This window comes from Thunnus albacares, chromosome 5 (genome assembly GCF_914725855.1).
Source record: "Thunnus albacares chromosome 5, fThuAlb1.1, whole genome shotgun sequence".
NCBI classification, from domain to species: Eukaryota; Metazoa; Chordata; class Actinopteri; order Scombriformes; family Scombridae; genus Thunnus; species Thunnus albacares.
This window is the reverse complement of record NC_058110.1, coordinates 23,383,462-23,407,379: the sequence shown is the minus strand read 5'-3', so window position 1 is coordinate 23,407,379 and position 23,918 is coordinate 23,383,462. Positions and strand designations below refer to the sequence as shown.

At 40.3% G+C, this 23,918-nt stretch overlaps 2 protein-coding genes across 2 annotated transcripts; one reads left to right on the top strand and one right to left on the bottom strand.

The window, feature by feature from the left end:
* The first annotated feature begins 853 nt into the window (after positions 1 to 853).
* Positions 854 to 6,487, top strand: LOC122982598 (dual specificity protein phosphatase 7-like). The gene is made up of 3 exons (XM_044352007.1): positions 854 to 1,597; positions 2,283 to 2,711; positions 4,870 to 6,487. The coding sequence occupies exons 1-3, from the start codon at positions 1,228 to 1,230 to the stop codon at positions 5,178 to 5,180; spliced, it is 1,110 nt and encodes a 369-aa protein (XP_044207942.1). The 5' UTR covers positions 854 to 1,227; the 3' UTR covers positions 5,181 to 6,487.
* An 8,164-nt stretch (positions 6,488 to 14,651) lies between these two features.
* tnnc1a (troponin C type 1a (slow)) lies at positions 14,652 to 18,650 on the bottom strand. Its single transcript, XM_044352490.1, has 6 exons — positions 18,524 to 18,650; positions 17,112 to 17,142; positions 16,779 to 16,925; positions 16,208 to 16,322; positions 15,542 to 15,678; positions 14,652 to 15,301 (listed from the first exon to the last, which is right to left on the bottom strand). The coding sequence occupies exons 1-6, from the start codon at positions 18,545 to 18,547 to the stop codon at positions 15,270 to 15,272; spliced, it is 486 nt and encodes a 161-aa protein (XP_044208425.1). The 5' UTR covers positions 18,548 to 18,650; the 3' UTR covers positions 14,652 to 15,269.
* Positions 18,651 to 23,918: the final 5,268 nt, after the last annotated feature.

Sequence of the window (23,918 nt, the reverse complement as noted above, 5' to 3'; positions counted from 1 at the left end):
TTTCTGCTGATCTCCTGCAGCACCAATTCAAAATACAGACTAAATGAAGGACAGTGGAGATTGACCCCTCCTGGGACAAAACGTATGGCTTCAGCCCATTTGTTAGTCTTTGTGTTCTAAATTGAGGGTGATTTCACTGTAAATACCGCATTGCACTTGTCATACTGTGTAATAGGACAATAAAATAAGAGTTGTTGTAATATAACTACTATGGTTATATGAGGGTACATACAACATTTGGTGACATCTAAAACATATAAAAGGATTTGTGTAGTTCTCTATCCAAAGGGTACTGAAAAATCCAATAGGTCAGGGAATTTGGTTATGAATGAGAAACAATAAGACAATCTAAACTCACTTGTCACTTTACATCTAAGAGTTTACACCCTCAAAAGTTGTAAGTCGTCATGCAAGCTGCAACTGTGTAAATATTATGCAAGATTATTATTAGAATAACACACATACACACACACACACACACACACACACACACACACACACACACACACACACACACGATATCCTGATGCTCTAGGAAATGATAAAAGTAACATAAGGTCACAACAAGGTCATGGGGTAACCCAGAACAGACCCAAATTAGTCCTTAGGTGAAATGTGGTTATCACATTAGTGATTTTTAGTGATAACAATTCCCTTTATGTCACTATAAACTTGATATAACATCCCAACCACTTGATAACAAATGTGATGATAATATTATAGTGATTGACAAAATAGTGATTGACAAAATGATTCCACCAGGACCCATTGATAGCAAACTTTGTGATATTTCTGCTATGACTTTAAATCATAAGCAATAAACTCCTCCCTCTTGAGTTGCTCTACTGTCAACTAAAAAAAAAAACCTCCCATGCATCGGAATGGTAAAACGAGAATGTGCATGGAGGACCCTGGCACGATGTGGAGTAGCTCAAGTTGATGAAGAGATTATTGGCTATAAAACATTCACATTTAAACTTGTACCTCGTAAATCAAAGTGCAGATAGGTCTCCATTAACGCCTGGGGCAGGTCAGACTCACTGACTGATGGAAATAGAGAAGAGGAAAAAGGGGGAAATCTCTTCGCTCAAGCAGAAGCGCCATGCACTGGCGGGGTAACATTTAAACGCCTCTTTTTCTCGGGTAAAAAAAAATGTAGTTTATCGTCGTGCGGTGGACCATGTAGAAAGTGTTTGCGGTTGCATGTAGTATGATATTGAGTCCGATATGTCTAATGTGACGCCGAGCAAAAGCGTGGAATGGCTGCAACTCCAGTTAGAGTCCGGAGGCACTTCTCTGCTCCTGCTGGACTGCCGTTCACATGAGCTTTATGAATCATCCCATATAGAGACCGCCATAAACCTTGCCATACCAGGATTGATGCTCCGGAGGTTCAAAAAGGGCAACATACCTATCCGGACTATCATCCCCAACCATGAGGATAAAGAGAAGTTCATAAGACGGTGCAAGACGGACACGGTCGTCCTGTACGATGAGTGCACAGTGGACTGGCAGGACAGCGGAGCTCCAGCGTCCGTTTTGGGTCTGCTTCTTCAGAAACTCTGGGAAGACGGCTGTAAAGCGTATTACCTGGAAGGTAAAGAAGTTGTCTATCGAACTAACCCAAATAAGCAATGAAATTAAACTGTAATATAACACATACATTAGTTAGTTAAGTTATAGAGTGGCTGCGATAACGTGAAGTTAGCTAGAAAAACGTCAAACAGGACGTTACAACGTTACAATTAGCTTAAATGTTATCAACGGCAAATATCAAGCTAGTATTGTCACAAGCAAGCATCCTTATAAACTGTATTCAAGGCTTTTCGGAAAAGACGTTGTCAAATACAGTTGTGGAGCAGAAGTTTTTTTTTTTCTTTTTGGTTTTAACTTTCAAATGCAGACTTTTTTTTATTTTAAGACTCAGCCTGTAACGTTTTCCTGATTATACGTTATGTTTTTGCGAGTACTTCTGCGCCAGCGTTCATCCAGTGTTGTGGGTTTGTAGGCTGTTCAAAAGTTTGTGTGTCACTGAGATTCTCAATTAAAATTCCAAAATGGCTGCGCCATGTTTTGCTGGAGCAGGCATGCATTTCATGAATGGTCTTTTTGGGGGGAACTTGATCTACTTCTTTACAGCCATGCTACAACATCTAAAAGCCTTTTTGGTGTGTGTGTGTCATTTAAAATGAGACTTAAATGTACAGTTTATATGAGATGTCCAAGAATTATTGAAACATATAGATGATACATTGTTATTTTGTGTTTTGGCTCTTGTCCAGGTGGATTTGTAAAGTTCCACACAGAGTACCCAGAACACTGTGAGACGCTTCTCGACAGCTCCTGTCCGAGCTCCTCTCCTCCACTGTCTGTTCTCGGTTTTGGAAATCTTCGGATCAGCTCCGATTGTTCCGACGGGGAGTCCGATCGAGAGCCGAGCAGTGCCACAGAGTCCGAGGAGAGCCCCATCCCCAGCAATCAGCCTGCCTTCCCTGTCCAGATCTTGCCCTACCTTTACCTGGGCTGCGCCAAAGACTCCACTAACCTAGACGTGCTGGGCCAGTACAACATCAAGTACATCCTGAATGTCACGCCCAATCTACCCAACATGTTTGAACACGACGGTCACTTCAGGTACAAACAGATCCCCATTTCGGACCACTGGAGTCAGAACCTGTCCCAGTTCTTCCCAGAGGCCATATCATTTATAGGTGAGTTGGTCAATAACTGGCCTCATTAAACGTAAAACACGCAGGTACACTCACATTTTCCAGAAAAAGAAATTTGTTCTGAATGTGCTGTCTGATTTACCACAAGGAGTGCCCTGTAAGCCGGTGTGGGCAGGGCATCTTCTGGTTTATTACAGTACACAAAGTGTTACAGTTTTCTCAGTCGCTTTGGCACATTCATCAAATGAAAATCCTGATTCGCAACACACTATGTGCAAATCCACCGTTCATTTTCTCACAACATATATGCATTTCTTGTTGCTTGGCATTGACTTTGCCTCGATGACCGAAGTGGATGACTCTGCTTTTCTAATGGTTTGTATTAATCTCAATCACATTTATTAACAAACTCATTGTGTAAATCCTCACATGCAAGATATTGCATCCAACCATCATAACATTTTCAGTAATCCAGCATTGACAACAGGCGAATCTACAGATTCAGCTAGTAACATGTACATCCTCAATTCTGAGTGCAACTTATCACATGTTGTCAAATGTAGTTTATAGGGGCAACTCCTCAACTATCATTTGGCAAACATGTTTACACCACAGGGGTGAAACAGAGTTCTTACATAGTTACTGAATATGGACCAGGCAGACATCAGAGAGGGACTTGAGGCTTGTACAGAAGGGAAGGCTGTATGTGTTGGTTCGGTCAGAGGAGAACAGAGACGACACGCTGCCTTAGTGACACAACAAAGACATGTATAGAAAGATTGCATTGTGCCACTTCTATGTTTGTTTTACTGCTAGGACAAATATCGCATTAAAAAAACTCTGTGAACAGATGAGATTGTTTGGATAGCAAATGATGTGTTGAGGGAGGATTTACATTTCTATTTCTAAATGCTTCCTCATTTACATTCATTTGTTTTATCAAGAAGTTAGTCTTTACTGAACTTTAATTTTTTTAATTCTTGTACATGTAAGGTACTTCCTGTGAATAAGGGCGAAGTAAGGTGAACATTGGCAGTGAGAATCTTGTGAAAAGCCAGTCGAAACTGGCGTTTATGTGAAATGAGTGTATTCAGTTGGCTGTACAGGATATTTGACTTTATTATTGAGTTGCTGTATCGTCATTTGTCATAGTCGCATAGTTCGTTCTGACATTTGGTAGTGTTGTGGTCATTTTGGTGGCAGCGTTGCACTCGTTCATGTGAAGTTATTTCCTTTCTAAAGACAGGTTCACCAGTTTGAGGGAGCCACAACCCTTCGCAGCACAAATGAAGTGTTGTGCTGCAAAGGGTTGTCATTCATCATTTCATGATGTGATTGTTTTTAACAACTGCAGCAATCTTTCAGAAAAAGAACTGAAGCAACTGAGAAAAAAAATGTCTTCATTGTTTGCTAATTATGTTTAATAATAATGTAACATCCAGTGTTTCTGGAACATTTATTAACAATAATGATTTGGTAATTTCTTTGTTAGCATGACAGAGAAGGGTGGGTTGAATGAGAAGAGGTTGTCTATTATTTTCACAAGCAATCAGTGGTTTACACTTCGAGACGCGATAAACGTTCCCCCCCCCCAACCACTTGTGAAGGCTGCTGTCCGCTGTTTTACTACGATATCATTGAATTTCTTAGATACAGAGTAACACCACTTTAATGTTGAAAATGAACATATCTTTTGTTTTTTGGGGTGCTAAAAACAAACATCATGTTTCAATTTCACTTTTGATCTTCTGTCTCTCACCGCGACTGCACCTGAAACCACAGCTTCTGACTTGTTTGTTTGGTGGCTGCATGGCTGTGTGTCATGATCTAGTTTCCAAAGGGTTTTAGAGGTAGAATGAGGAAGGAAATGTTGTTTCCACTCTCTGGGGTTGTGTTTGATTGCAGGTTCACAAGTAAGGAGCACACAAGTGTTGTTTAGTTGACAGTTGTTTGCTAATGGCTGTGGCTAACAGGATCTTAGGTAAACTAATTTTCCGAATCAAATGAATTGTCAAAACAAGAACTGAGCCTCTCAGTCAACCGCAGAGGCTCATAGTGCCGTCATTGTGCCATCAACAGGGTTACTTTTGTCAACTAAGAGCCACAATCACATTAGTGAATGAAAGTATTTAGAAGAAACTGAAAAGTGCAACAGTAACTAAACATGTCTGCTGACCAAAGTTTTCCTTTCCTCTCACAGACGAGGCTCGGTCTAAGCAGTGCGGCATCCTGGTCCACTGTCTGGCAGGCATCAGTCGCTCAGTCACCGTCACTGTGGCTTACCTGATGCAAAGACTCAACCTCTCTCTCAACGATGCGTATGACTTTGTCAAGAGGAAGAAGTCCAACATTTCCCCAAACTTCAACTTCATGGGTCAGCTCCTGGACTTTGAGAGGACGCTGGGGCTGCACAGCCCCTGTGATAACCGTTCCACCAATGAGGAGCAGCTCTTCTTCACCACGCCGACCAATCACAACGTCTTCCAGCTGGACACACTGGAGTCAACATGAGGATCAAACATGTGGACAGCTTTTTATCTTGTTTCCTGTGGTGTCTGAGGTTTTTCTGAGCCTCCAGTGTCCAATGCCTTAATATCTAACACAAGGATGACCTTTGCTATCCACCGCACATGGCATTAATGAATGGTCATGTACAGCCATAATAGCAGGACATTTCATAACTTTTCTATTAAATCTTGGATTGTTCTTTGACTGTTATTTGTTATTCACCAGCTGTAAAGTGGATGTTTATGTATTTCTTTGTATCAGTTGTAATTATTGCCTTGATGGTCTAAAAGGAGTTTTTGGCCAATCAGAATGTTTTCTGGGGACCAATCCAAGATGTTTCGATGGTACTCTAGCTGAGGGAAATAAGCTACTACAGTAATCCGGCCTTGAATTATTGTCCAGTTTTTTTCTTCTGATGATGCAGTTCTCTTTCAGCAGAATGGAGTGACCACAGAAAGCAATTTTTTCTCATGCTTTTAGTCAGAATATCTACTCCAATGTCCGGTAAACACCACAATGTTAGAAAGTTATTCTTAAAATACAAGATCAAGCGGCCACTTCCTGCAAAATATCAAAGTTAAAACATATTAAACTTCAGAAACGCTCCTGTACATTCTATTGCTTATAACTGCATTATTTGCATGTGATTATGTTCTACCGGGGACCTTGTTTTGTAACGTTTAGGTCATATTGCCTGTTGTTATTGAGGCCTCGACCATACCGTAACATGATATTGAACATTATGTCAGTTACCAGGTCAAGGTATAGTGTAAATCACTGGCTTTTGCCACAGTTGAAAGGAACAAATATGTAAGTAATCAGTGTATAAAGGAATGGATGTTCACCTTTTTTTTTTTTCTTTTTTTTTTATTCTGACAGTCTTCAGTCTGCAGCTACTCCTTCCGTGGCACAATAATGTTAAGGGAAACATGATGTGTAATTAGCTGTTCTCTATTGCCAGTCTCGTCTCAGAACAAAATGAGTGAGTTTGATGTATGAGAGGGAATGAAAGGAAATGAGTTTGACTAATGTGTTCTTACCTCACAGAGAGACATTTTCAGGGATTTTTTGTACAAGGCATCTGTATCTCGTCATGGCCTCTTAAAGTGCATCCAAGGGCTGTTTCGTTTTGGTATGTTTGTAAAGATGTACATAAAAATATGGTTTCTATGGGGGACATTTTCTCAAAAATCATGAAGGATGCGAAAGTGACCCTATCTTGACCCTTATATATAGTATATGTAAAACTAAATGTCTAAGACATTCTGTACAAGTTTATACAACAAATATATTGTATATTTTTACTTGAACATCTTTGTTTTGTCTTTGTCGAGGTTTGACTTTGGAGTTACTCGCTGAAAGTCGATAGCACACTTTCATAAAACAAAACAAAAGTGGTTCTGTGGTTTAGTCAGGACTAAACAGTGCTCTGAAAAGTCAGAGAAGTTGCTCTGTGCTGTCCAGCCCCAAGGCTCTTGGTGTGGTCTGTTTTCTGTCCACTCTGATGCCTGGCTTCCTGTCTCCCACAGGCTTTCTGACACAAAGACAAGTGACAGGGCCAGATCTGTCAATACCACAGTGCAGTCACACCCACTAACAGTCACTCAAACCGTGCTCAAAGGAAGAGGAAGATGACACAGCATGTGCTCCACCGCAGATACGAACTAGTCGTGTGAGACTTCCGACAGGCCTTTGCTCTACAACTTGGGGGAGTAGTTAAATTTAATAACTGCGTTGCGTAATAGCAATTTTGAGTTAGCCTCAGTTTGACTTTTTTTTTGGTTGTTGTTTATTATCATATTTACTTTTATTGGCAAAAGACATGAATGTACTGTTTACAAAAGAGGAAATGAGAGTTCCCTAATATCTTCACATTCATGCTGCTGTTTACAGAGGGAAACACACATCATTTGCCTGCTGTACCTTCACTATTTTGCTGATACAAAAGTTAATACCAAATGTATCACAGTATCAGTTAATAAGTCTCCACAATACAGTCAATCTATAAAAGTAAATTTCACAATTCCAGGCAAAACATGATTCAGGTGTTCATGTGGTATCACTAGTGGCTAAAATCTGTTGTGCTTACTTTGCCCTCTCAAAGTATGAATATTTCTAAATTTGTTTGTAATGTTCCTGGAAGAAATATGTGTTCTCCCTCTCAATGTTTTCTCAGTTTAATGTTTCGTTCCAGCTCCCTGAATCCCCAATAGGTTTGGGGGTTTTTTTTCCTACCTTGTCTGGGAGATTTATTCATATGTTCTTCGCCAGATGACAGAAAGATGATGCAGTAAATTCCCTTCCCTGAAGAAATGATTTCATGAGCTGAAGCCAAGCTATCTCAGTCAGGGGCGGGGGATAGGGGTGGGAAGGGGGTTGGAGGGGTGGATGGGGGGGGGGTAGATGGGAGAAATGTTCTGTAGTCGATCTGTGAAGCAGTTCATGCTCCAATGACTGTCACTCCGTGGGATTTAATGACTTAAATACTGCACTAAAACTGTTGTAGTTCTAGCTTCGGGGCTGAGATGACTGAGACCACTGTAGCGGGCTCAAACTAAAACCTTCAACTTTCACGGCAGCATTACAGTACATGAAGAGACTTGCCTAGCAACACCACGCGGTTTGTGATAATAAAAGCTGTTGAGTGATGGGTTTTCCAGCAAGACTGAACCTGGCTAGCCACATACCTGCAGGGCAAACCTATGATTAGGTCTGAAAAGACACCCACGATAAGGCAGAGGCAATGGGTAGCTGCAGTGCATTACAGATACAGTAGGAGTACAGTGCTTGGGGATAATGGGAAGTGAGAGACATAATTTAGAGATGTATAATCTGTAACTGGCACTGGATATCTACATTATATCAGCAGTACTGTACTAGAGCAGTGAGTAATGATTTATATATATATATATATATATACACCTTGAAATACCAGTTGTATGGCTATTGCATTACAGTCTCCAGACACTAACCTTCAGATATATAACGTGGCTGTTCATGTGTCGTTCATGCAGTTCATGTTCAGTACTTTTTGGCACCAACTGTTCCTGTGCTGAGTGTGTCTCACCTGAGAGTTAAGTGTAGCCTTTTGCATCCTGTAATTATAAATCATTTTGTGTGCTGCTGCCTGCTTCAAAGACAAGGTGTGGGGTCTTAGCAGCTCCTGTTTTCCCCACCGTTACTAAGTTACTCAAGAAAATCAGTTGGAAACTCACGCCTGCTCGTGTAAATAGAAATTACAGAGCTTACTGTGAGCTGCGATGAAGAACACCTTTGATGAGGAAAGTATAGTTTCCAAAAAAAAATTTTATGCTGTCACAGTATGTTTTGTGGGGTATTTTTGTCCCCTTGTGATCACTCATGAAGGGAAGCAGAGGCTAAGGCAGAGCTTACTCAGCAGTAGTTGCAGGGGAAGCAGATGTGCATGAGACTGACAGGATTTTTAGCTTGGGGTGGGGCATGTGTCTGTTTGCAAGCATGTTTATAGTGTGTGTGTGTGTGATGTAGAAGTAAGCTGAGCAGAAGCCAGTCAGAGCTGGTTCACACCTGCTGTGGTTATAAGAACATACTTAGCATACTGCATGACTGACAACAATTTCACAGCTGCTTCTGCCTCTGATGCACAATAACTGGAATTTATTCAGCTCACTCTTGCTGAATATGAGTGGACACAGTGTCATTTTTAGATAGAGAACTAGTCTTAGTACAATGACTTAGTGTTTCACATTACGATAAATAATAATAGTTTGAACATTACCATTATCCTATTACAGATAAATGTATGGTCATCCTGCTGTAAAAGCCAATCTCATCTGAAAGACTGCCATCTTTACCGTGGGGATTTCTACTCTCAGCAGTCTCGCTCTGTTTGTGTACAGCAGATGTTCAGGGCCGAGGAGAATAATCCTAATCTCAGTATTTGGCCGAAGGCGGTCTCTGACATGTCACTGAAGAGGGGATGACATCATGGATGCTGTGCTGTCCTCTGCTGTTTTTATTTTCGAGAGAGGCCACCTTATATTTCCAGCGTTCAGACAGATGATTGGAATACACTCTATGCTTGTTACCAGTGATGATGACTAACGTGTAAATTTTAAAATTCTCCTACAGTAAGTCAGTATCATTTAACGGTTGCGTTGAAAGATGGAAATACCCTTTAGCCATGGTTTTACGGAGCTATGTATAACTGCATTGGAATGGTATGTATTATCATGCCAGTGATTTCATCTCCCGTTGTTGAGGATTACCATTTGATTCTCAGAATGTTTGAATCACATCGAAGCCATTTGCAGCTCTTCCTACTACCCCATATTTGTAATGGAATAAGCATAGATCCAAAGTTAGACAGGCTCTCACAGACACATTTAGAAGCTGCTCAAGGCTCAACTGTGGGGTTTGTCACCATACTCTAAAATTTAACAACATTACCACAACTCGTTATGACAAAATACTTCACATCATATCCTTTGGCAATCTTATTTGCAATGCTGTCACTAGTAAATATTCAGATGCTGACATGACATCCATCAAGTCATGCTAAAGACTCTCCAGGAACCTGCTACGGATATATAAATCTTTTCAAAACAGCCCTCACAACCCTCCTAACTCTTGTGAAACACATCTTCTCTGAGAGACATGTATGTTCTCTGAGGAGAAAGAGAAGTGTCAGTTTTGGCTAATAGAATACTGGGTCATGTGTAAAGCACAGCCACATGGAATAGTGGCAGAGTGAGCCTGCCATCTGTTAATACCAGAAGTCTCTCTTTCTGTGGCCAATTTCACCATCCGGTGATGTACAGTAGCCCGAGCTCACCAAGCACAAGAACAAAGTGATATTTGTTTGCAGTTTAATCTGTGGCAAAATGAACGAAAGGGAACATTCCTCGTGTCTCGCTAGACCCAACACAATGTAAAGGTCATCCGTCTATCATGTGTTCTTGTTCAGGAACTACAGTACAGAGGAGGCCGTGCTGGGAACTGTCTTGCCGTCTGGTATGCCATTCACACAAGGCCATATGTTGCTTACAGTACAGAATTGCTGAGTGAGCCAAAGAGCATGTCTGTGCCTCGGGATGTGGAATTCTACAACACTAGTGACCAAAATAATGATGTCATAGCACCGAGGACAGGAATCTCCAAGTGTCTGTACAGTCTATGATGATGATGATGACCTCTATAGGCCAACTGGACAAAGTTTCTAAAAGTATTAAGATTTCTCTTATTTCTCCAGATAAATATTTTATAGATTAGTAAAACTGACAAAATATATTTGCTCAAGTATTGTATTTAACGCTGCTCTAATCAGTATTTTTATAATAACAATGGAACAAAGGGCGGCATGGTCGCTGTGACAAACCTACAGAAAATAAGCACTTGATTCTGCTGTTCCTCTCAGCTCTACACAACTTTACAACATCTTTTACCCCATCGTTTTGGTTTTCCGTCCCACAACTTTACTGTTTTGGTTCACTCTCACTGCTCTCATAGCATTGTTTTTGGATGCAGCAGGCAGCTGTTTTTAGTTAAAAAGCTCAGATAAACCCTCTATCTGCTACCTGCCCATTACCAAACAGCAGATGGACAAGGTTAGTGACTTAGCCGGTGAACATAGTGGAGCATTTAGCGGCAAAAAGAGGCTGATATTAAACTTAGGAGATGGTGGAGACCAAAAACAGAGCTAATAGGAGAGTGAATACTGGACTTACATTCATTATGTGGCCAGAAACCCAGCTCCAAATGAATGATAAGGTTGCTCCATATGTGCAGGATGTGTAAATAGGGATTTTTTTGCTTACAAGTTCACCATGTCAACCGAAAAGGCGATAATATGTCGATTAATGCAGGCTTTACTACAAATTTGAGGTACTTTTACTTTTCCATTTCATGCTACTTCTCCCTCACTACGAGGCAAATTCCATATTTGATAGCTATAGTTGCAAGTTACTTTAAAAATTAATAATATACATACAAAACATGGGATCAGCTTATGAGGTGTGCTAATAGTTATAGATTTAACTACACAGCGATTTCTAAAATAGCAGCAGCAACATTAAAACGCTGTAATCAGTAATATAATCCAATATTATAATACGTAATAATATAACACTGACAGGGGCCATTATGTCTGCTTAAGGAGTATTTTTAATACTTTAGGGCTTATGTATATTGACATTTGTAGTAGTCCTTCTTTACCTAAGTAAATTATCTGAATAGCCCATTTCATCCACCATTTAAGACACAAGATTCCTTTTTGAAAGTGGTAAAAATAGATAAACCCTCCAGTGGTGCATTAAAACAAAACAATCGCCATCATTCATTTGAATCAATGAATAGTTATTGTGGAATTTGAGAATTCAGTGTCTTTTAGTCTTGCTGTTCTATGGGCCATTATGGCCAGGCAGTCTAGAAACAGTACTTCAGTGTTCTCAGCACCAGAAGTGGGATGGAGCATCATGATACAATATTCTGTCTGTTCAAGTTTGATTTGCAGTCCTTCCACTCTCTCTTTGTCTAAAGCGTTCCACTTCCTCATTCTGTATTTATGGCAACAAAAACAACCTACCATGTTCTCTCCAAAAACAGTCAATTTCTTAGGTTTCTGTTTATAATAATAAATAGAAACTTATAAAAACTTATAATAATCCCATGGTTCCCATTTTGTCTTTAGAGAGGGGAATATTGCTCAAAAATGGCAGCATAAAATCATTATTTTACCCTTAGGTGCCAGACTATTAATAGCACAACAAAACATCAAAAACAAGAAATCAATATCACATGACCTAAAAAAGAACCGACAATGAATCTAGAGAAATTGGGACAAGATATTCATATATTTTAATGCCACTGTGAATGGTGAATGAGAGATTTCCTGAGATTAGGCTGTGATATTCTGCATTGGACAACTTCCAAGACCATGTGATGTAGAGAAGCAAGAAAAACAGGAATCCTCTAAACCCAAAAGCCTGCTGGCTTCAAACGAGGTCTGCATGTGTGGGCGGCAGAAAGATGGTATGAGTAGTTAACGCCTTCCAAACTCTAAACCGTGTCCGGGGTATTCCTCACTCTTCCGGGGATTTGGTGACTCTTTTATACCTCTATAAATCATACTGAGCTGGGAAAAGGTTATGAAAACATCACCCTGTTGGCGTAGCTTAGTAACACAGTTTTAGGACAATTTCATGGTGGATGATGACTCTTATGTGATCTGATGGTTTGAATGCATGATTTATAAATCAGTAAAACAGTGGAACAGTGTGTGTGTCTGTGTCTGTGTGTATGTGCACACTATATACAGCCCCATGCCCGCCTGACTCACTCTTAGCCAATGGAATAACCGGTTTTCCTCAGCACACACACACACACTGGTAGAATAAAGCTGAATGAAATCAGTTATGTAACAATGATAGCTCACTGTTACCTATACAAATTCCCTCTCTCTCAGTCATTTTGAAAGGTCAGTGTGGCAGGGGCATAAGTGCAACACATAATAAGGAAACAGGTATTAGGGTGGCTTATGTGTCCCTGAAAACCACATTACCATAGGTGGCTTATAACCGCAGTGTGTGTTAATAACAGCAGGCATGAGTCATCAGGCCTGTCTTGCGTAACTGCGTCACTTCTCCACCCAACTTGCTGCTTGTGCGCCACACCCCAGATTCATTCACATACTGCTCTGCTGCTGCCCAGCCTCCCATTGATGGGTGGGAGAGCACTACTCATCCCATTCCATGCTGCACACGGCAGCTTACAGCTTACTTGAGCAGCAGAGCAGTCTAATGTTATCACTTGATTTGAATGCACTTTTCTGCTCAGTGCAGCCGGACCGGAGATAACTGTAGATGCAGTTGATGAAGTGTGTTATATTCGTCAGACTATTGAGACTGGACTGGCAGAGCAGCTGTGCTAAGCACTGCTGATTGGGGTTTTAAATCCCATATGTATGTAACACATGCAGGCCATGAGGACTGAAGGGAGCTAACAGGACCCTCAGGGAGGCAGAGAGGGATGGAGGGAGGTGGTGTCGTCAGTCAGGCCACTGACGTCACCTGCGCACACAAAATACAGCTGATCCCACAAGATAAAATGAAACTATAGAAAAGATCACTTTCACAATTTAGTAATGAAGGGTTCTTTCTAAAAATGCAATGTATTCTTTTTAGAAATAGATTAAATTAACTTCTTCCCATTAGTTAGCATGAAAATATGAATAGGATTTTATTCTTATTGAAATATTATAATGAACTAATACTACTATTTGAAATGGTCAATTTATTGTATTAGAACTTAAAATATACTCTGGGTGATGACTGTCTTTTCAAACTGATTGGATATATCTGTGTGTTTTTATAGACTGGCAAGTTAATAGTAATTATCTGTCTTTGAAGAGAGTATGACTGTGCCATCAAATCTCCTCATCTTCTAGTTCCTGTAACTGAGCCAAACACACAGATAAGATTGTGTTTCCCTGCTGACATCAAGTGGCCACAGTGCTTACTGCATTACTCCTCTGTTACTAAAACTGAGGGCTTTTCACCTGGGAATGATGTTTAAACCCACTAACAATAGATAAATGAATAAATAAATCACAATGTAATGAAGATATTTTTTATATTATTTTGGCAAGTATTGTATGTGAATATGGCTCTAGACTGTAAAACCAATAAGCAGAGAAATAATAAATACTCTTTGTATGTTATTATTCTAAAAAAAAAAAAAAACAAGCTTGAAATGAATCTTTCTACTACTGATGACCCGGATTTTCTCAATTTACTCTCACAGATGTCAGATATAAAGCTGTATTAACAATAGAACTGTTATCTCTTTGTAGTGGAACAACTTTTTTATTATGGCAAAGGCATCTGATTGTCAACTGGTGTCGGTCAATCCAGATCCCCTAACATGGGCACTAACATGATTAGACATAAATAGCTCCTGTCTCAATAGACTGTGTAACTAGATACTTACACGGCAGCACGCGAATAGTTCACATGCCACACGCAAGAGCCACTATACAATACAAATTAACACAGATAAATCCAAAGTTAGGGTCAAAAGCTCAGATTTACACAAATGCAGCTTCTTTTGATACGACAACAGTAATATTTCAGGCCTTCGTTTGCTTGTTTATTTGCTGCGTGAACAGTGGTCAGGCCAGAGGGGCAAGCATGTGATCAGCCTGTAAAATCTGAAGACCAGCAAGGCAAATCAGGAATGTGATAGTAAAATATGGGTTGTTTTTCTTCTCAGTAACAACTGCTGACTTAGTCTAGTTACCCAAAGCATTGACATGACTCACACAGGCACACAGTTTCTCCATATAATAATAGAAAAACTAGTAAACAACAAAAGTACTAACCCAGAATAGAAAAACAGCTAAGCCAAACAGGGATTTTTTTTTTTTGTCAAGAATCCCAACTCTATCCTTTAAGTGTTTTTTTTAATTAGATTATTCAAACAAAATGAAAAACAGATGACTGCTTTGACAAATGCATCTTGTTTATTACATGAGCGCACATTCCACACAGACTTTTCATGTAGAAATATGCAGGTGTTCCAGGGATATGAGGGGGTAATAAGAAGTCCTGAGGGTATCTTAAACAGAAATGCAGAAATGTATACAATGTGCACATCATAACATGCAATATACAGACTTGATCCAGTACATAGCTTTAAAAGTATGATAAGTCTACCAGAGCTTTGGTGTAAAACTGTTGACTCATTGATATGTTCTGCTTTGTGCACACATACATTTTCTGCTCAGCTAAACGATATCAGCCTCTCAGTAGAAAGATTTGTAAACTGGCTCTGGAAGATTGATAATTGATATGTCAAGCAGCCAAACTGGTATTCTACAGAAAATATAAGCAATTTGGATACATTTACACAAATTCAGTATACATGGGCACCAAAATAGTTACAAACTGTATTTACAACGATGCAAGACATGGTAGGAAAATACAGAAACATTCAGATAGAGTATTCAACTAAATCTTGCAAAGTCGTTCCAGTGCCATCCAAAGTCAGCTTCCAAGAGTTCCACAGATGACCATGTAGTCACAGAGAAATACAAAAATAATCTTCTCTTGTTCAGGATTACTCCACTCCCTTCATGAACTCCAAGAACTCTGTAAAGTTAACAAAGGCCAAGTTAACAAATAACTGCTGAGCCCCAAAAAACACAAACTGCTATGAAACTGTGAGATGAGAGAGAACTGTAAAATTTGTCAAGCAAATCTCTCATTTGGTGAGTATTTCTGAGCTTTACATGAATGATAGATTAAAGAAGATGACTGCTACAGCATTTGCTCTACATAACCATTTCGACACGTTTCTTCTATCACTGTAGCACACTTCAAACTCCTCACCATCGTAGTCAATTTTGCCATCGTTGTTCTTGTCCCCATCTTTCATCAGCTCCTCGATGTCGTCCTCAGTAATTGCTTCTCCTGTAGATTCAAGCATCATTTTCAGCTCGTCCAGGTCAATGTAACCATCTGAGTTCCTGCACAATCAAATGGAGGAAAATATATTAATGCACACACACACAACAAAGTTAAGCTTTGCAGATGGCGGCGGAGGAGGAGGTGGTGTGTGTGTGTGTGTAACATGTGACTGATCCTGTGTTTGAGACCCATCACTTTGAGAGAAAAGAAAAAAAAGTATGGTAAGTTTATTCTTTGATGCTCAGGCGAGGTGTCTGGCTTACATGCAGTGGGTGTTTGAATATTCTGTGCTGTCAAAAAGGATTATGGCACAAGCTACATGCTGCACTCCGCAGAGCTTTTTGGCATTTTGTCAGTACATATAATTGCACGTGGGGAGCTCACTTTGATGGAATCACACTATGAAGAGCAATTTGATTACTAGTCTGTGGTGATTTTCAGATAGTTGCATGCTTTGGCTGCAGATATTATGTCATTATGTTTACAGTATATTTATTGTAAGATTGTGCATTCACTGCATTAATTCTTCTTGTTCAATGAGACGTAAAAAAGGACAAACTAGCAACAGAGTTTAAACATACAACTCACTTGTCAAACATGCGAAACAGCTCTGCCAGTTCTTCCTCTGTTTTCCCTTTGCTGTCGTCCTTCATGCACCTCACCATCATGACCAGGAACTCGTCAAAGTCCACCGTGCCACTCCCTGTGCACATATAATACACTTCATCTTTACACTCCACACTGGATAGGATTTTTTTTCCTTATTGAATCTTAATTTCAAGACAACGGCATTAAAAAATGTTTTTTTTTTTTTTTTTAACAAATATACCTGTAATGGGCCTTAAATGTCTCCTTATGTAGATTCAGTTAGTTGGAGATAAAAATGCACATCATCTCATAACATGACAAATACAGTAACCATATCCTTCACTGAGGCTTTATCAAAACAATTCAAGATGCTATTTTTTATGTTGCACCATCACAGCACATGAAAAAAATCAAGATGACTTGCGCATCATCTGATACACATTTCCCTTTAATTCAGCTTGACACGTCTTGTTGTATTGGAGATCCCTGATGATCATTTGACATTAAGTTGAGGGGTTTTGAACCCAACAACCAACAAATCATTTAGTTTTCTTTTCATGTTGTGATTTACCATCTTCATCCACCTCGTCAATCATCTCCTGCAGCTCCTCTGGTGTGGGGTTCTGGCCAAGCATCCTCATCACTTTTCCCAGCTCCTTGGTGCTGATGCAGCCGTCCTCGGCATCTTGTACGAAGATGTCAAAGGCGGCCTTGAACTCTGCAACACCACAGCAGCACACGGAGAAACAAATCTACATCAGGATCACTTTTCCTTGCAACATCAGACGAATTATACAGTTGATATTATAATTCATTTATATATAAAAAAAACTTTGATGACTTTTTGATGTAAATATACTGTTTAAAAAACAAAACAAACAATGATGTTGAACAATTTACGCACCATTTTTCTGTTCGTCTGTCAGCTGCTCAACCTGTAAGAAGTAAAACGTTTAGTGAGTGCTTTGTTTACCTGATACAGTGTGATATCATAGTGTTACTATTAAGTTATTATAAATCTAATCACAACTACCAAAGCTCAAAAAAGTTATGCTACACAATATTTACTCAAGAATTGTTTCACCTATGGAAACGAGTTAAGATATCTTGAATTATAAAGTGTGAAATCAGTCTCTGGACTAGATTATCTCTATCTGTTTTGATAACTTTTCGGTCAAGAGAGGTAATATTTTGGTCCCACACACTGGGCCATCCCTGACAAAACACAGAACCTATATATCATATGTGAGAGCCAGTAAGAGGAGGAGTTAAAAATAAACAGACAGGAGGATCAGGAACCACAGATAAAGGACACAATACACAGTGCTTTAAATTAGCATAGCTGTGGATCTGGCCCAACAATAGAACAGTAATCCTGGAAAAGCTACCACGAATGAGAGAGGGAGACAGCTGCTTATGTAAGAGTTATTGTCTGTCGTCTACTATAAATTAAACACACACACATGCAGACACACTCGTATGCACAGCCCTCTGGGGATGATATACGAAAAAAAACACATCTAAACAAACACATGTAATGTACATTCCTGTGTGTTTTTACTGTCTCAGCTGCACTGCTCACTTGGGATGTGAGTGGACAGGACAGCCGGCTGACCATCCGGGCGGAGGTGGACAGACAGCCACACGGCTCTCAGGCTCATAGATAATGCTGGAATTCAGCCGTGGGGGGTTTTATCTAAACCTGAAGCCTTTCTCTGGCACCAGAGAACCATGAGTGCAGAAGCATCTGAGCAACTGGCCAAAATTAGCCATGTGAAGTGGGACTGTTCCATTTGAAGTCGTGAATGAAGCAGCGGAGTGCGGACCAGGGACCTGTCCTGTCAGTGACCTCCTGAGTGGCTCCTATCAGCTCTGATAGGGCCGAAGTAGGAAAACATCTAGAGACATATATGGTGTCAAGGCTCTTTTGACATTAGCTGTTGATGGAGGTGATGTGCTGCGTAAGACGCATCAACAGGGATTTGTCAACCATTCAAGTAATGTCAGATGTCAGATCTAATGGGGGGCTATTTTCATATAACAAATGAATACACAAGTGCCAGCACAGGTTCCATATAACACCTACTTAAATAGGACAGAATAAAATGACATTCTTGCATCGTAAATCATTGATCATATGTCACAAACTAATAATAAATGTTAAGGATTATGGCTTGTGATCCTAAACAACATCACTCTCATACCAGGTTTAGTGCACACACAGATTTTTTGGTGAGCATCCAACAAACCAAATCACTTCCATCCAGAGCAAACCAAGACCACTCTTTCAGCTGTATGAGTTTTGAGAAGACGTACCGCTGCCTTGTAGATGTCGTTCATGTTGGAGGCTCGTCTGCTGCCTGTCCTGACGGCGTCCTGACACAGAGGAAGGGGGTACTGTCCAGCTCAGGGCAGGACACTGGCCTCATGCTGGGAAGGTTTTATAGCCAGAGCCTGGCGCTGTCTGGTCCCTCCCCGGGCTGACCAGCCTCCCCTCTGTTTGTGCCTCAGCGTGTGGCTATGAACGTGTGTTTGTGTATGTGTGTCATTTGGCCAATCTGTCACAATCACCAGGCTCAGATAAAAATGCAGCAGCTCTTAGGGGGCATACTTTGGAAAGGAATGAGGAGAGGGGGGGCAGGCATGGTGAAGCCTAATCTTCAGGGAGGGGGCTATAGAGACACTCAACATTCCTCTGGACCTGGACCAGAGAGCAAAGGGCTCGAGAGGCTGTGTGTGTGTGTGCATGTGTGTGTGTGTGTGCGTGCGTGTGTGTGTGTGTGTGTGTGTGTGTGTGTGAGTCTGTAGTGTGGGGGTGGCATGGGAGGTAAGAGGGTAGAGGCCAGGATGCCAGGACAAGCAGACCACAGCCAGCAGACCATGAATGGTGGAGAGAGAAAGAGAGTCAAGGGAAGGTGTGACAGGTGGTGTTAGGGTGGTTCAAAAGGATAAATAGGTATGACTTTTATGACATGGCAGACATTTGACTTTTGTCAAAGCACATATGCACGTAACAATATTAATGATGGTTCCATTCCAATTAAGGGTCCTAGTAAGCCATGTCAATGACAAACATGCATGATAGCAGGACCCTTGACCTGGAACACCTAAATGTAATTCAGCCATTGTTAATATTATTAGTTGCACCTTTGGATGTACTGCTGTGACATGTCAAAATGTCTGCTGTGAAAATAGTCTATTAGCTAATGCAGATCACAGTTTGCTTAACTGTTTTGCCTTTTCTGCAGCTGGCAACCAGTAGGGGTTTTCACCTTGTTATCTGTAAAGGAAAAGAGAGAAATTAGGGAAGGGTTGATTCACCCAAATTACAAAAAAATCATATTTTCTCACTCACTTTCACACGTTTTGAGTTTTGTGCCTCCACAGCAATACAATGAAAGAGAATGAGATTTAATTTCTGGTTCTTCCAGTGCTCTGGATAATCCATAGACATCACCATGAACAGCTTCCCCTGGAACTACTTTTTCAGAAGAAATAGTCCCTATAAACACTGTTGACACTGAAGTCTGTGGATTATCCAGAGTAACAAGGACACTATACCTGGAGGGACATATTTATGTTGAATTTTTGAACATAAATGAAGAGAGCACCAGAAACAGAAGTCTATTCAACTCGATTGTATCGGAGGGAAGGAAGCAATCTCAGAAACAGCTTCGTCAAAACCAGAGCAAATAAAACCAAAACTACCCGCAGGGCTGGTAAAGTTAAGCGATATAATATGATTACTGGTCATTTGAGTGAACCCTCAACCCCAACCCCAACCCTTTAAAAGGAAACTATTATTGTCTATTAAACACATAGTATACCTGCATTTGCAAACAAGAGAGCCTGTAACACAGCTCAGGCAGTTCCCTCTTTACATGATTGATGAGGATTTTGATTCTTAGCCTTCATGTCAACCACAGATCTACTCAGCAGAGGGTGCTGTTCACTATATATCGACTAAATTAAATTGTTGTAAGACTGCCTCCGGATATCCAATTCATCAACAGTGGGGTAGGTGAGAAATCTGGGTCAAACAAACCAAACACTTGCAGACACATTTAAATTGAATTGTACACAGCGCAAGACTTCGCTGCATTTTTTTCATGTTCTTCTGAAACAAGGCCATCTCAATCACTTGACTGTGCGATTTCACACACGTGCTCACACAAATAGCTCACATACACACACACACACACACACACACGCACACACACACAGAGCATGCTGTGGCAGGCATTCTAAGTGACGAGTGATCATGCTGGTTTATAATGGGATGCTAATGGGGACTGGCACAGCTTACAAGCATCATACAGCCACTCAGAGTGAGGGAGAGGGAGCTCACACTGAACAACATACATGTCTACCTAGTCTTACACAGATACAGGAATTCAGGACAGAAATGAATCGTCATCAATGGCACCGACTCCATCAGCTGAAACCCAAAGCATACTGATGAGTCTACATGGTCAGCCAGACAGATTCATTTGGAGAGCTGAGCAGTGCAGTCTGGTGGATGCCAGGAGTGACGAGCAGCTCTGCAGGGGGCACTAGATTCTAATGTAAAGCTTTCCTGAGCGTGCACACACACACATGGACGCCCACTTTCACACACGTTGTAGTACCAAAGACTGGCACACACATCAAAGAAAGCATATGGAGTGCTGTTTCATTGGAGCTCTCCACCAATTTCCTTTTACAGAGGAAGGCTGACGAAAGAGCCAGCCATCTCTTCCACACAGCGCAATCAGACAGCGCATCTCAAATCCACAATTCACTGCGCACCGCTTTTTGAGGGGTTGCCATAGAAACTCTGCTGGGTAGTAGCGGGCAGAAAATGAGAGGAGATGAGTGGGGCTATTTCCCCCTCCACCTCCCTTTCTGCCTCTCTGCCACCACATTTTGTCCTCAGAGTGACTGTATTATTTTCTATTCTTTGCCTCCTATATGCATACATGCACACATCAAAATTACATGCACACGTAGGGGTCAGAATTAGGGTTAACAATGGTTGTTCGTGCACCAGAGCCATCCATGCAAATTAACCAAATCCACAAGTCCAAATGATTACATTTCGTGTCTCAGGTTGAATACCGGTATACACTGCCTTCAATTCTTTTCTACTTCTATCTAACCAGGTGATGTGAAATGTTTTGAAGTTGCACGAGCATGCGCATAATGCTCATGAATCCTACATAACATGATAATAGTTATCTGACTGACTTCTTATTTGAAAAGACTGAATTTCAATCATCAAGCAAACCTTTTGCTGCAGAAAAATATGGATTCCAAATGTGCCTTAGGCGTAACATCTCATGTTGGCAGTACTTAATCAGCTGGACTACATTTGGGAATATCTACTTCTATACACAGCATACATCACGTCAATTTAAATACTTGTGTGATATAATGATTGGGTTGACTTGCAGCTGAGCTTGAAGCATAGGTCTAACGCATTCTCCTCCTCCCCTCTGTGTCCTCACCTCCTTGATTGCCGAAGGGAGGAGGGGAGCTGAGGCTGTCAGCTTCTCTTTCTTTCCCTCTATTCTTTTCCTCCTTTCCTCTCTCGATCCATTCCTCTCTCACTCTGCCTCCTTTCATTGATGACCAACCTGTCAGCAGCTCCTGTTGTGGCAGGCTGTGAATGCTCTGCATGTGACTGAATGATACACAGTGTTTTGTTTTTTTTTCACTATGAAAGCATCTCTGCCTGTCCAGTGAGTCCTTTAGTGAATAAGCTCAGTCTCTCATCAGTGACAATGTCAAACCCAAATTGAGGGATTTGTCTTTAGTGATACTTTGCTTCACTGCGTTCAGTGGGTTCTTTCTGAAACTCTTTGCGCTGAGGCACTTGGTGTTACGCGGTGTTCCTTACATCGGAGCTCTAATGAGCCAGTGGCAACATTAGCTCCAGCGCCGATAGAGCCACTCACTATCTCTCTGCTAGGGGGGAACGTTTTCCAGTCCACTGGACCACCAAGTCGCCTACCACCCTTTCCACTCAAACCCGTCCCCCCCCCCTCCTCAACTCAATAATAGTGTATGAGACACCCGGAAAAGATTTCCTCTCAGATATATGGAAGATAAAGTTCCCTTCCAGCAAGAGAGAAAATGTGTTTCTTCTATGTGGCAGCAAAATGAACAGTCAAGATTCATCATCAAACTGTATGTTGACAAAAATAAATAGTGAGTTCTCTGATTTGACTTCAATGGTGGAGACTGATCCACTTACTGCTAACTATTCATAAAGATGTATCTGCAATGGATTTTGAATATTTGTTAATAAACTAATATTAAATTATATTGGTACATACGTCAGAGGTCACATTTTCTGTGCCAAAACATGTGAGCTATACATCTATGGCTCTCTGCATGTATCTATTCATGTCATCATATTCATCATCATCATATTCATAAATACCTCATGAAGGAACTGGAAGAGAGTTAAGTCCAGTGTTCTGTTTGGGTTCCTGGAGACCCTTGACCCTCTTTAACAGCTCAAAAAACATACTTAACATTGCTTTTTCATCTTGATACTTCATGACTTTTCTGAATTCTATGAGAATTGTTTCTAAACATACTATTTGACTGATTACATGTTTCAGAAGTCTTCCACAGAAAATTACACATTACTTCAGTTTGTGGTCTCAGAGACCTCAGATGTAAAACATGGTTAAATAAAATGTGTTCAATATCTGTGTCTATTAGTTTTGACAGTACTGTTTATGCAGTACTACCCCTCCCAAATCCCAAATAGGTCTGTTTGGATTTCTTTTATTGGAGTTTAAAAACAGCTTGAGACCTCTCTGGAGTCTAATTGACCGCAAACATAACATGTCGTCATCTAGTTGGATAAAATTCTGCAAAATTGTAGAAGCTGAGAAACCTGAACTGTCAACTTTAAGGCCAGCCAGTTGTGTCAACTCAGTTTAATCAAACTTCTACGTTAGTTTTTATCAAGCTTAAAATTACTAGTGCTGTCAAATTACATATTTCTGGTTAGATATTATTAAACTTAAGTTTGTGTTAGTCGACAAATGTATGTTATTTTCTAAACTTAGCTTTCATAAGTAATGCAGTTTTACATTTGATTTTTCCATGCACTCCACAGTATGATCACCTCAAGTGTTGTAACACTGCCAACAACTGCAATATTGGTTAGTGAAAATGCACAGATAATGGATACTTATCTTCATCATGGTTTGCATTGTTTAAATTTTGATCGGAGAGAAAACTCATGTGAGACATATGTTTAAAGAGACTCATAACAAACCACCACCTTAAATTAGTAATACCAAGGCTGTTTTTGTAGAATTTTAACCCAGATACAATGCATGTATGTATGTGTTTAAGCTCACAATATTTCTTAATAGATTTGATGAGTTAAATTAGGGATCAGGTGGACATTTAGTCAACACAAGCATTGTATAAGTTCTGACATTCTTTCCAAACTAAAACACAGAACATTTGACTTTGCAATGAATCACAGCTAAACATTTTCAGCTATCAAGACTCATTCGCTTTTATTGAAGCAGGAGGCTGGCTCAGTTTGTTGCTGCAACTGATATTATTTTTTTAAATGCTGTTAATTCATGTTTCTAAGTTTTAACGACTTGTAATGCCAAAGAATATAATTTAGTGTTTTTATAGTGATACATTGCTAAATATAACAAAATGAGCATATATTTGTTAATGCACACCCCATACA

Coding starts and splice junctions, on each gene's coding strand:
- tnnc1a (XM_044352490.1), bottom strand. CDS start 18,547: ATGAACGACATCTACAAGGCAGCG. Junction 15,679..16,207: donor CTGTTTCGCATGTTTGACAA/GTGAGTTGTATG, acceptor TTGATTGTGCAG/GAACTCAGATGGTTACATTG. Junction 15,302..15,541: donor TGGCAAAATTGACTACGATG/GTGAGGAGTTTG, acceptor TTAACTTTACAG/AGTTCTTGGAGTTCATGAAG.
- LOC122982598 (XM_044352007.1), top strand. CDS start 1,228: ATGTCTAATGTGACGCCGAGCAAAAGCGTGGAATGGCTGCAACTCCAG. Junction 1,598..2,282: donor TAAAGCGTATTACCTGGAAG/GTAAAGAAGTTG, acceptor GCTCTTGTCCAG/GTGGATTTGTAAAGTTCCAC. Junction 2,712..4,869: donor AGAGGCCATATCATTTATAG/GTGAGTTGGTCA, acceptor TTCCTCTCACAG/ACGAGGCTCGGTCTAAGCAG.